This window comes from Microtus oregoni, unplaced genomic scaffold (assembly GCF_018167655.1).
Source record: "Microtus oregoni isolate MIOR12 unplaced genomic scaffold, Mior012 000050F_002, whole genome shotgun sequence".
Lineage (NCBI taxonomy): Eukaryota > Metazoa > Chordata > Mammalia > Rodentia > Cricetidae > Microtus > Microtus oregoni.
In genome coordinates, this window is record NW_024543226.1 from 222,694 (window position 1) to 235,359 (window position 12,666).

Sequence of the window (12,666 nt, forward strand, 5' to 3'; positions counted from 1 at the left end):
ATTTTAAAGATTTGGCGATATAATCTCAGATTTAGTTTACCATCTGGCATCTATTACTGGGAAATAAAAGTAATATTGATCCTTAGGCTTATCGGTAAGGTGGGAATAACAGCCACCTCTGGGCTGCTGTATGAACTAGATGAGGTAATTAGTTTGCGAGCCTTTTCAGTTTGTATTCTCTTGGCACGTTCATAACTGTACCCTGAAATGTTTTCAGTTCCTAGGGGTGTTCATGAGATGAGGTCTCTACTCCAAAGGTCCTGTGGGACCAAGGGTAGGTGCACACTTCTTTACCGTGTGCTATTCCCATGCTTTCCCCTAGAGAGTCTGTGTACTAGACAACAGTTCGTACACCAGACTCTTACAGGTACTCACAAATCGTCGAAGCGAGAGATTCTCCCTGATTTCCATGGAATGCCCGTTGTGCTGAATCCTGCTCCACGTGCATAGCTGGATTTCTTCCTGTTTCTTTTTGATAAAGACCGTTTATCTGGGACAATTATCTCTTTAGTTAAGCAGGTTACAAAAGATGGAGGAGGCAACAGCTCACCGAATCTGAGACAGCTGTTCACAACAGCCTATATTAACCTGAAATTTCGGAATGTACACAGTTTTGGTCTATGCCGTGCTGATCATCAGAGGATCATGTCAGTGTATGAGGGTTTTAATTACAATGAAAAAGTACATTGTACTTAGGGGAATTGATTTTATTTTGTGGTGCTGGCTGGTGAACCACAGTCTTGCATATACCAGGCATGCCAGTGTTTTGCAAAATTGAACTTAAAATCTAGGATTCTGGAACAGGTTAGTAAATAACTCATGACCAGACCTGGCCAACTGGTTATTTGGGAAACTCTAAGGATGATTGACAAAATATTGTGTAACACAAAAATACGGAATTTGAATTTGGTGCCTTTAAAGTTTTATTGAAGCATCGAATGCTAATTTATTTACACATTGTTTGTGGCTGTTTTTTATTACAGTGGCAATATTGAGTAGTTGTAAAATAGTGGAAATCATTGAAGACTGTCACCTGGTCATGATATACAATGGCTGTCACCCTCTGCCTTAGACATAACAGTTGCACTTGGAAAAATGAGGGGGAGTTAACAGGTAAATATATCCATCATGAAAGGTAACAACCCCAATATAAACCATGTGCTTAATTCTGAAGTGTCCTAGCCTCTCGCAGGCACTTGAAATATAAGGCAAACTTATGAAGACAGCAGTTAATATAAAGTGTCTAAGAGTTTAGATTCATTTTCTTTTTCTTAAGTATCATTTCTGTGATATAATAAATTTTTCCACTTTTTTTTACAGAAAAAAAGATAGGCAATCAGATTCTGTCAGGGTACATGCAGTAAGATTAGGGGTGTTCACAGAGAAAAAGAATGTTCAAAAAAGGCTTGACCCTGATCCAGTAAACATAAAGTCACCATTATTGTGATTTTGTCATGGAATATATATATATATATTTCATGGAATATATTTTAACGGACTCACTCCTGTACTTTTAAACGTATTCCTATAGCTAAACTGAAAGAATTATTTAATCTTAAAGATACTCATATTTGAAGCTTTTAGTTTGATATAGTTGAAAATACTGTGGGTGTTCTGGCTTTTAAGACAGGTCTCAGCCAGGCGGTGATGGCGCAGGCCTTTAATCCCAGCACTTGTGAGGCAGAGGCAAAAGGATCTCTGTGAGTTCGAGGCCAGCCTGGTCTACCAGAGCCAGAGCTAGTTCCAGGACAGACACCAAAACTACAGAGAGAAACCCTGTCTCGAAAAACAAAACAAATCAACCCCCCCCCCCCCCCCACACACACACAGAGAGAGAGAGAGAGAGAGAGAGAGAGAGAGAGAGAGAGAGAGAGAGAGAGAGAGAGAAGGTTTCACTCTGCAGCACAGCCTAACCTAGAAATCACTATGCAGCCCAGACTCAACAGGAACTCACAATAATCCTCCTATCTCAGCCTCCTGAGTTCTAGGATTGCAGGCATGGGTAGCCATATTTGGCTGAAAGAATATTTTAATGGCAAAAAGGACCTAGACATGGCTCTCATCAGCAGCCTGGGCTCTAATGTCACCATGGCCCTAGATGGCAGCATAGGCCACTCAGAGCCACATGACTCCAGAGGCAGAGTGGCCCTCTGACACCAACATGGCCCCAGGCAGCAGCATGGCCTTTGATGTTATCAGGAGCCAGCAATTTCGACACAGACTCTGGCTGCTGTAGGGTTACAGACCCTCCAGCTGCAGCCCTAGCTCAGATGTCACCATGACTCTGTGGCAGCACAGGCCACTCAGATCTGTATGGCCCTCTCTGCAGCATGACCCTCAGAGTTACCAGGATCCACCAATACCAACGCAGACTCTGACTGCAGTAGGGCCATGGATCCAGAGATATGGCAGCACATCAGACTTTGCCATGCCCCAGGTGGCAACACAGGCCATTCAGATTAGCGTGGCCTTGGCAGCAGTGTGGCCCTCAGGCACCGGCATGGACTCGGGTAGTGTCTGATCAGACCCCGGTCATCCACATGGCCTTCAGCGATTTCTAAAATTATAGACATCAACAGAGACCCTGGCTGCTGCAGGACCAGGGACCCAGACATGTCCCCTCCCCCAGCAGCTTGGATCCCTGTATCATCATGCCCCCTGGTGGCAGTATAGGCCACTTAGATCAGCATGGCCCCAGGAGTGACATGGCCCTCTGACTCCAAAATGACCACAAGATGCGGCCTGGACCCTGGGCATCCTTGTGACCTTGGCGGCAACATGGATCATGAACATCAACACAGACCATTTCTGAGGTGGGACCATGGACCCAGAAATGGCCGTAGTCAGCATCTCAGTCCCAGAGGTGGTCCTGGTCCCAGGTGGCAAGCAGGCCACCAATATTAATTTCTCACTGCCCTCCCTCTTCAGACCTGCCTCTTACCACAGCACATGAACCATTCTGCCTCTCTTTCTTTCCCATTTCTCCACCACATTCTTGCTCATCATAATGGCACCTGTCTGCCCGGTGAAGCAGGTGCCTGGCAGAGCTGTGGAATCCTTCAGGCAGTCAGGATCAAGAGGACTCAGGCTGCCTGTGTGTGCCTTTCTCCCACCTCCACTCACTATATCTTAATGATTTTTCTTGAAATTTGCAAATCACTGGGAAAATTTTTTTAAATGAATACAGGGTGACTGTTTAGGCCCAGAAAGTGTTGCAGAATGAACTTTCTAGTTTAAAGCAGAGAGGTGATACAGACAGCCTAAAACTCCATTCTGTGTACAAGGGAAATAAAGCTCTCATCATTAACTACCGCTTAAACATCAAGCTGCCTTTATGAAAATGAAGTAGCATCAATGAAAATGGAGAGTCAGGGACTAGATTTACCTCCTTACCTGAAATTTAAAACCTGGACAAAATTCATGAAATGATAACTCTTGATAATTGGACATTAGGCACCATAAATTATAGAAGACCAGGGATAAATGCAGTCACTACATAATTTTAAGTGGTAAATTTTCTCATATTACAGTGTTTCAAAATACATGAAGCAAAAATTCATAGTGCAATGAAAAATAAGTGAATCTCTAGCCAACACCAGGAATTAAATATTGTCTCTAAAATACTAAAAGAATAAATAAACAGGAAGCAGACTTCAATAATATGAACCAGTTTAATCTATGTGATGATTATGTAACTTCTTGCCAACAGTTGAATGTCTGCGTGATTTTTATGTGCACAGCACATTTACCAATGTAGTTCATATTCACTGTCATACAATAAGTCTTAGTAATGCTAACAAACTTCAAATGATATTTGAGACTGTGTTCTCAGAGCACAATGAAATTAAGTAAGAAATCACAACAAATCCCTGAAAAATGCTAAAATCTTAAAATGGGAGCAATTAACATATGTCTAAGCAACTCATGACCCAAAGTAAAAAGAAAAATGGAAATTAGGCCATTTGAAAAGTTCATGGGTAGACATTTGCACACCATGCCTGAGGCTCTGGGATTAATTCAAAAATGCAAAATATTTCCAAAAAAAGGCTTATCATTTTCGAACCCTAGTATTTATTGAAAATTTTATATGAGTACTGTATTGACAACATTCTCTATTCCTCTCTTCCTTCCTGCTCCTCCTGTGCCCCCCACTATGACACCCATTCAATTCATGGCCACTTATTCTCTAATTATTTTTACTTACAGACACAAATTTATAAATACAATCTACTGAGTCCCTTTAATATCACTAGTATGTATATGTGTTCACATCTAACTCTTGGGACTGAGTTATCTGTCACGGGACTGTCCCTGGAGAAGACTGATTCTCCAACTCTAAGTCACTGTTCTGTTTGTGTTTAGAGACACCATGACCAAGGAAACTCTTAAAAGAAAGCATTTAATTGGGAGCTTGCTTACAATTTCAGGGTTTTAGTCCACTATCATCATGGTAGCAGGCATGGCAGACAAGATGCTGGAGAAGTAGTTGAGAGTTCTACAACTTGATCTACAGTGACACACTACCTCCAACAAAGCCACACCTCCTAATCCTTCTAATCCTTTCAAACTGTCATTTCCTGGTGACTAAGCATTCAAACATATGAGCCTATGGGAGTATTCGTATTCAAACCACCACAATAGCTACTCATTGGCTGTAACCCTTCATCTACGAGTGGGGATTTTTGAGATTTCTCCCATTCACATGTACATGCCAACTGGTGCTGTCATTTTTAAGGTCTTTTTAAAAGTAACCAGCCATAGGGTTGACATTTCATGGGTCCCGCTTCCTTATCAGAAATATAGAACACTAGCTCTTAGCAGACATTCTGATCCTCTCTGACTCTCATACTCTTTCCACTCCTTTCTTCAATGTTTCCTGAACGTCATGTTGTAGATGTATAAATTGGAGCTCGGTTGTTCTAAGATGCTGTCTGCATTTTTACCACGTGGAGGTTTCTGTATTGAATTCTGTCTACTTTCCTGATTTCTATGGTTGCTCCAGGTTATACATTCAGCTCTGTAGATTCAGAGCTAGGAGCAGCAAATAAGAGAATATAGACATTTCTCTTTGTGGATCTAGATTACCTCACTCAATGTAATACTTTCTAGTTGCATCTATTTATCTTCAGATTTAAGGGCTTCATTTTTCTTTACAGGCGAAGAGTATTCCATGAGTATGTACACCATTTTCATTATTCATTTATTGGTTGAAAGACATTAAAACTTCTTCCATTCCCTAGCTATAGTGAATAGAAAATCAGTGTACATGGCTGAACAAGTATTTGTGAAGTAGAATGTCTAGTCTTTTAGACCCATGCTAAGGTGTGTGGTATAGCTGGGTCTTATGGCAGATCTACATTTAGTTCTTTGAAACTTCTCCATACTTATTCCATAGTGGCTGCATCTTTTGAAATCCCACCCACAGTGCATGAGGGTTCCCTTTTCCCTGAATCTCCTGCAGCATTTGTACTTATTTGTTTTCTTGATTTTTGCCATTTCGACTGAGAGAAGACGAAATATCAAAGTTGTTTTGGTTTTCGTTTCCCTAGTTGCTAAGGATGATGAGCACTTTTAAAGGTATTTCTTAGCCATTTTTGTTTCTTCCTTTGCAAACTCTCCATTCAGAGCTATACCCCATTTTTCTAATCAGATCATGTGTTTTATGTGACTCTTATTTTCTGAGTTTTTTTATGTATTCTGCATATCAATCCTCTATAGCTGGCAAATATTCTCTCCCACTCTGGGTGCTTCTTCCTCATTTAGTTAGTTATTATTGCCTTTACTATACCAAATAATTTTTTAGTTTTATGAAGTCCCATGGGTCCTATCTCGATTGTTTTATCTGAGATGAGAAGAACTTCTCACTGTGAGTAATGCCATTTCCTGGCAGGAATCCTGTACTGTATAAATGGAGAGGCAATTGAGCATCAATAAGCGTTCATTCCACTCTGTTTCTTCATCAAGGATGGAATGTTACCATTTGTTTCAAGCTCTTGTTGCCTTGATTTCCCTCCTACGAAGTACTATACCTTGAACTGTAAGTTAAAATAAACTATTCCTTGCTGGATGTTGGTGGTGCATGCCTTTAATCCCAGCACTCAGGAGACAGAGGCAGGCAGACATCTGTGGGTTTGAGACCAGCCTGGTCTATGAGAGCTAGTTCCAGGACAGCTAGAGTTGTTACACAGAGAAATACTGTCTTGAAAATAAACAGATAGATAGATAGATAGATAGATAGATAGATAGATAGATAGATAGACCCTTCCTTCAGTTTTTTTGTTACAGTGTTTTCAGAAATAAATAGAAATATCCCAAATACCATTAACACATGAACAAATAAAGAAAATGTAGTATAAATATACAATAAAACATTCACTTATAAAAGGGATAAAATATATTATTTAAAATGTGAATCAATTTTTAAAACACTATGTAAAGCAAGATAATAATTCAGATCAAAGGTTTGTGTATTTAATAATTTATTTTATATGAAATACAAAGACTATATTAAACCACAGAGACAGAAAGTGGAAATGAATTATTGTTAGGGACTGAAAAGAGAGAACTGTGAATGTGCCTACTTGACATAGGGGCTGTTTAGGGCCTAATGAAAGTATTGCATAATGGTAGAAGTTAGGGTTGCACAATTTTTTGAATATACTATATACTACTGAATTCCACATTTTATAATTGTTAATTTGATATTATATCTATTTTCCTTACAAAGAACAATAAAGATAACTGGTTTTAGAAGTAATGTGTGTACTTACCCGTTCTCTAGACCAGTGACTTTCATCGTTTTATATATTATATACACCTTTGAATATTTCAAGTTTTATTTCTATTTTGTTTGTTATGAGAGAGAGAGAGAGAGAGAGAGAGAGAGAGAGAGAGAGAGAGGTAGGGAGAGAGAGAGAGAGAAGATTGGGATGAATTTGGATGTGCTTGTGTCATGGCAGAGGTCAGAGGAGAGATTTAAGGAGTCTGTCTTCATCCACATGACTGAGGCAAGTCTTCTTTTGTTGTTTCTGCCATGCAGTGTGCTCAAGGCTACTTGTCCCACAGACTTCTGGGCAATTCTCCTGTCTCTGACTCTAAACTAGTCTTAGGAGTTCTTGTTTTGTTGTTTTGTTTTGTTTTGTCTTGTTTTTAAGCTTACCCCAGTGTGAGTGATATCTAGAGTTCCTTGACCTACTTGCACTAGTTCTCTCACCAGACTTTTCAGTATGGGTTGGCTCTCTCTCTTTTTTTAAATTTCATGCGCATTAATGTTTTGTTTTCATGTTTGTAAGGGTGTCAGATCCCCTGGAACTGGAGTTACAGACAGCTGTGAGCTGCCATGTGGGTGCTGGGAATTAAACCCAGGTCCTCTGGGAGAGCAGTCAGTGCTCTTAACCACTGAGCCATCTCTCCAGACTTACATCTAGGTTTTTTACATGGGTTCTGGAATTAAACTGAAGTCAAACTAGGGTTATCAAGTTTGTACAACAGGTGGTTTTACCCACAAAGTCATCTCAGCCTATTAAATAATAACCAACAGAGTCTATTCTCATCAAATGTATCCATCAAATAAAAGCTATATATCTTATGCTTATGTATATAATTTTGAATGTAGTTTTAAGGGCTTCATAGTTTGAAAAATGCCTGAACTCAAGGAATAAATGAGCGTTCTGTATCTCCTCTCCCCAGTAGCGTTCATGCACAGTGTCTTCTCTTTTCTCAAACTCTTAGTTCCTGCTTCCTCATTATGTCAACCTGCTTACATATCCTCATTATCTTTAGAATCCTATGGCACAGATCTTCCTACAAAAGTGAATACAATTCCACTAAGTCCTACACATTTGCACCTTGTATACTATCTTGGGTGGTCAGTTTGGAACATGTGGCCTAGGTCAACCTGTATGGTCCGGATGTCAAATACCAAGTCAGAAAGTACCAGAATATGAGTATAGACTGTAGTCAGAAACCCTGCAGGATGGCTAGGCACTTTTCAGGTACCTTGGCGGTGAAGATAACAGAGTTGAGAGACCTTACAAGCTATCCCTTCCTAGTTAGTAAAGTGGAAGGGAGAAGGCAGCATGTAGGGACGCTTTTACCCAAGCATTGTGAATAACCACAGGAAGAAGACAGGTCTGAGGGCTCTCTCCCTGCAGCAATTCATTCTCTAGGCTTCATGGTAACCCTGAGCTGCAGGAGGGGGATCTGTTCTTCCTCTCTTCTCTGCTGGGGCTGACTTATCCTGGTGGGAATTCAGAGGAAATGGATCAAAGGCATTTATTAAATTGGCCACCTGTGTCAACTACTCCATAGTTTATTTATTTAGTTAGTTTTTGAAGTTACCAACACATTCAAGTGCCCGGATGCAGGAAAAAAGAGGAGAAGCTGTGAAACATGGGCAGGGAGAGGGAAGCGATACCTTCCTTGTCTCTTCACAAGGAATGGATGAGACAAACTTTCTGCAAGTCCCATAACCTGGAATACCTGGGTTCCATAGTTCTTTCTTTTCCCCAAGTTGAATGAAATAACCACGTTCCAATTTTCAAAATTGGCATTGTGTCAATCATTAGATATTTCCTATCGTTTACCAATTGTTTGGGAACAGAAGGTAAATATTTCTGAAAAACAATACACAACAGCACCAGCTCCCCATGAAAAGAAGTTACAGGAATTTTATCTGTAGCCAATTCCATTCAGTTACAAACAGGTCTTCTGAGTAGAAAAGTTGAAAACCTATTTTCCCCTCTATCTCAAACATTTTATTTTAAATGAAATAGTTTTGTGCCTATGAGAATAACTCGTGTTCAGCAGAGTAAGTGAAATTAAAAAAAAAACTATTAAAAAAAGAATATCTCTGTTCGACAACTGGCTTCTCTTCCAAAGGATCCACCCTGTGCCCTTTATGTGCAGGTATAAAGAAGACTGCGTGCAGAACGAACATCGGTGACTGAGAAAGGAAGTGGATTCAAGGAGTGCATGATTTGGGATTTTAAAAAAGCGGTCCCCCAAATCCTCTGAGATCTTAGGGGGTGGCATTGGTAGGAGAGGATGCAGCATCTCTCTAATAACCACACAGGACTAAACACATGCCACTGGACGAACCATATTTGGCCTCTGGGATTTGCAAGTAACAGAATGAATGACAAGGCCTCATGCTGTGGGGGAAGGGACAGAAGGTGGTGGGGGTAGCGAGGGGGAAAGTAGGCTGGCTCCTGACGCACTTTCTGATGCTGGGGAGGGGAACTAGGGACCGGAGCCCACTGGTGACGTTTTGTCACGTGATCAGGAGCAGCCTTCTGCAGAAGTCCCTCTCTCCCAGGTACCAGCAGCCACCAGATCCTTATCTCCGTGGAGGAAGGCAGGCTTGAAACTGAGCAACAGAGGGGGGGCAGCTGCCCTATAGCCCGGCAGGTTGGTAAAAGCCAGGGATTTCTGAGGGAGGGGTGGTAATGGACAGCGGCTACAGAGCAGAGAATTTTGTCTGCGTTTAAGATACCGCCCCCTTTCCAAACCCATTCATTGTGACGCAGAATATTGTGTCTGTTGGGGGTAGCAGCTCTTATATCCTTGGAGAAACGTGGGCTAATGGCAGAAGGAGTCATTTCCCTGGATAGCTCCCAATCCTTCACTGCCTGCAGACGCTGGGTAGGCATGACAGGAGGCTAAGACCAGAAAGGATTACAGGTGCAGGAAATGGATGGGGACGGGGACAGGGTCATTGGAGGGAGATCGGAGGTATAGAATGCCAATCGGAACAGTGATTGAGTGACAAATGTCTTTTTAGAGGAGGAGGGCGGGGGAGGCGACAGCAAGGGAGTGGGGGTGGTGATGGCCTAATCCCTTTTAGGTAGTAGAGGAGGGGCACAGGCCCTGACTCCAGGCTGAGGAAGATGACTACCCCAGGCCAAGGCTTGAATTCTCCCTTTCTCTTTCTTCTCCATCCCTCAACCATTTTGGAGCCCAAAATGGAAGGCCAAGGGGACCAAGGGTGGGGGTTGCTACGTAGAAGGAAAACAGAGGTTTGGGATGATGCTCAGTTCCCAGGTAGGGGGTGATTTCTTAATAGGAAGGGTTCAAAGGAGATATCGCAGACCCAAATGTTAGAAATTAGAAATAATTTTTCCTTTTCATTGTAGAAAGCTGTTTTTTCTGGGTCTGTGAGGAGGAAGGCGTGAGTGAAGTGCTGTGGTTACGTCTGCCCTGCCCCCTCCTCCTTTTAATAGCTACGTTTTCAGAAAAGTATCGCGCTACGCTTTAGCAAGGGCCCCCGGGGAGGGGGCGGGGGCGGGGCCGGGGGACTGGTCCAGAGAGACCTGAGTGAAGCGGCACCTATCAGCCCAGCCTTCTGCCTTTCACAGGCCTGCCTGTCACTCATTTCAGTGAAATCACTGAGAGTAGGTTTGGAAAGGAAATTCAGACTCCGAGAAACGTTTTGGAAGTCATTTTTTCAGTTCCATAGCTCGGGACAAGTAAACGGGAAACTGTTAAAGGAAAAGGTGTGGAAGAAAATGCGAGAACACCGAGAAATGGTGATGGGGTGGGAGGGAGGAATTGGGAACGTTTTGACAAAGACTCCTCGTACTACTTGCCAGTCATTCAGATTTCTAATCCTGCATTCACCACCTGATTCTTATCTCTTCCCACAGGTCTTCAGGTCTGTGGTCGTGGGCACCGATCCAGCTAAGAAAAGGAAAGGCCTGCAGTATCAGTGCAGGTTAGTGGGAGAAGGAATGCATTCTGCCACCCCCAGAAGTAGAGTGAAAGCTGGGGGGGGGGCACTGCTTGCCTCCCTCCTGTCTTCAACTCTCTTTATTGCAAGTTCCAGACACATGGCGAGACCCTAAGAGAATGCGATCTTTTATCGCTGGTGAGGCTAAAGAGGAGGCTTTGAAAGTGAGGAGAAAGAATGTTCTCTGAGGGTATCAGAACACCCCTGAAATCTATGTACACTTTTTTTTATACGTGAGAGGGTGAGCAAAGAGAGAGAGAGAGAGAGAGAGAGAGAGAGAGAGAGAGAGAGAGAGAGAGAGATGTCCTGCACGATTCCTGCAGTTCTTTGTAAGTTGAAACTACACAGCTAGCGTCTCTGTGGGCAGCGAGAAAACGAAGTTCAGAAACCACTATTCTCTGCAATTCCTTCTTAGCACATCGCTTTAAGAGCTTTAACGGTAGGGAGAAACACCCTTGGAATTTCCTGCCAAGTTGGTTCATGTGTATATGTAAGAAGTGTGTAGGGAAAGGAAAAAGAACAATACGGGTAAAAGTCCACCTGAAAGGTGGATTAGGATGGGTTGGCAGAGCTATGAATCAAGGAAAGCAACTGTTAAAAGCTTGTGCCCAGCTGGAGTGCCCTTAGTGTTTTTTCTTTGTCTTCTAGGACAAGCGGCAAAGGAAAATCGCAACATGGAAAAGTTCTTCAAAGAAATCGAAGGAAAGCCAGAAAACAAGGGAAGGGCAGAAGATGAAGGAAATCCAGAAGAAGGAGGAAACGCAGACAGAGACAAGTCCGATGCAGACGGGAAGCCTGCACGCCAGGGGAAGCTAGAGGAGGGAGGGCCAGGTGAGCAGGGACAACAGAAAAGTGAGGGGAAGCCAGAAAATCAGGGAAAGTCTGAAGGGGAGGGCAAGCGCCAAGGAGAGGGCAAGCCAGCCAGCGAGGCGCGGGCTGCTGAAAAGCGCCCTGCTGAAGATTACGTGCCGCGGAAAGCCAAGCGAAAAACAGATAGGAGCACAGAGGATTCTCCCAAGAACTCCCAGGAGGACTTCCAGGACAGGCATGTCAGCAGTGAGGAGATGATGAGAGAGTCTGCAGATGTGACCAGGGCGCAGGAAGAGCTGAGGAAGAGGCAGAGAATGGGAGGTTTTCCCTGGTTGCCAAGAGATTCTGCACAGGATGCTCTAGTTCCCAGGGGCCAACGCGGAGTCAGGGGAGTGAGGGGCGGAGGAGGCAGGGGCCAGAAGGACTTGGACGACGCTCCCTTTGTTTAATGCCTTTGGCCTTTCCTTCTGATTTCTCTGATGGGAAATATTGCCAGCCCTGCTTTCCCTGGCAGGCATTTGCCAGGCTCTGTGCTTCAACCCTGTGCTGATATTTTCCTTTAGGTGTCACTCTTGTTACCAGCAGACAGCACTATGTCTTTTAGTAATGGACTTTCACCCATGTGCATGGAAGAGGTGTTCATGGTGTACTGTAAAATAATAAAGATAGCAGTGTGCAGAACCATAGATACAGTATCAGTCCATTTTTGAAAACAAAATCATCACATAGAATATTTACATACAAGGAAAACTGTGCAAGTACATAGACCCAAGAGAAATAGTGGCTGTCTCTGTGTGGTGGGACTTGAGATTTTTCATTTTCTCATATGACCCCCATCCCCATTAAGGACAGAGGTTAATTTTATCATAAAAGAAGCACTAAAAGATAACGCAGAGCACTGGGTACTGTGGCACACTCCTTTCGACCTAGGACTCTAGAGGAAGAGGTAGGCAGATCTCTGACTTAGTGGCCAACCTTGTCTTTATGGACAGCCAACTGAGGCCAGCCAGGACCACCAAGTGAGAGCCTATCTCATACGAGGCTATCAAAATAACTATTAAACCTGTGAAGGCAAAGGAGATGCTTCAAATTCTTGTCAGAATCATAATCACAGGTAAAACTACACAACC

The 12,666-nt window shown here is 42.9% G+C and overlaps 1 protein-coding gene across 3 annotated transcripts; it reads left to right on the top strand.

Annotated features, from left to right (window-relative positions):
* The first annotated feature begins 9,255 nt into the window (after positions 1–9,255).
* Positions 9,256–12,216, top strand: LOC121436716 (transcription elongation factor A protein-like 5). Of its 3 annotated transcripts, none has more exons than XM_041636728.1 (3): positions 9,256–9,408; positions 10,644–10,711; positions 11,375–12,216. In XM_041636728.1, exon 3 carries the CDS (start codon positions 11,401–11,403, stop codon positions 11,983–11,985), a length of 585 nt encoding a protein of 194 aa, XP_041492662.1. In that variant the 5' UTR covers positions 9,256–9,408; positions 10,644–10,711; positions 11,375–11,400; the 3' UTR covers positions 11,986–12,216. The 3 variants fall into 3 exon arrangements, with proteins under 3 accessions (XP_041492662.1, XP_041492663.1, XP_041492665.1); XM_041636729.1 differs by lacking the exon at positions 9,256–9,408 and adding an exon at positions 9,535–9,681; XM_041636731.1 differs by lacking the exon at positions 9,256–9,408 and adding an exon at positions 9,563–9,642.
* Positions 12,217–12,666: the final 450 nt, after the last annotated feature.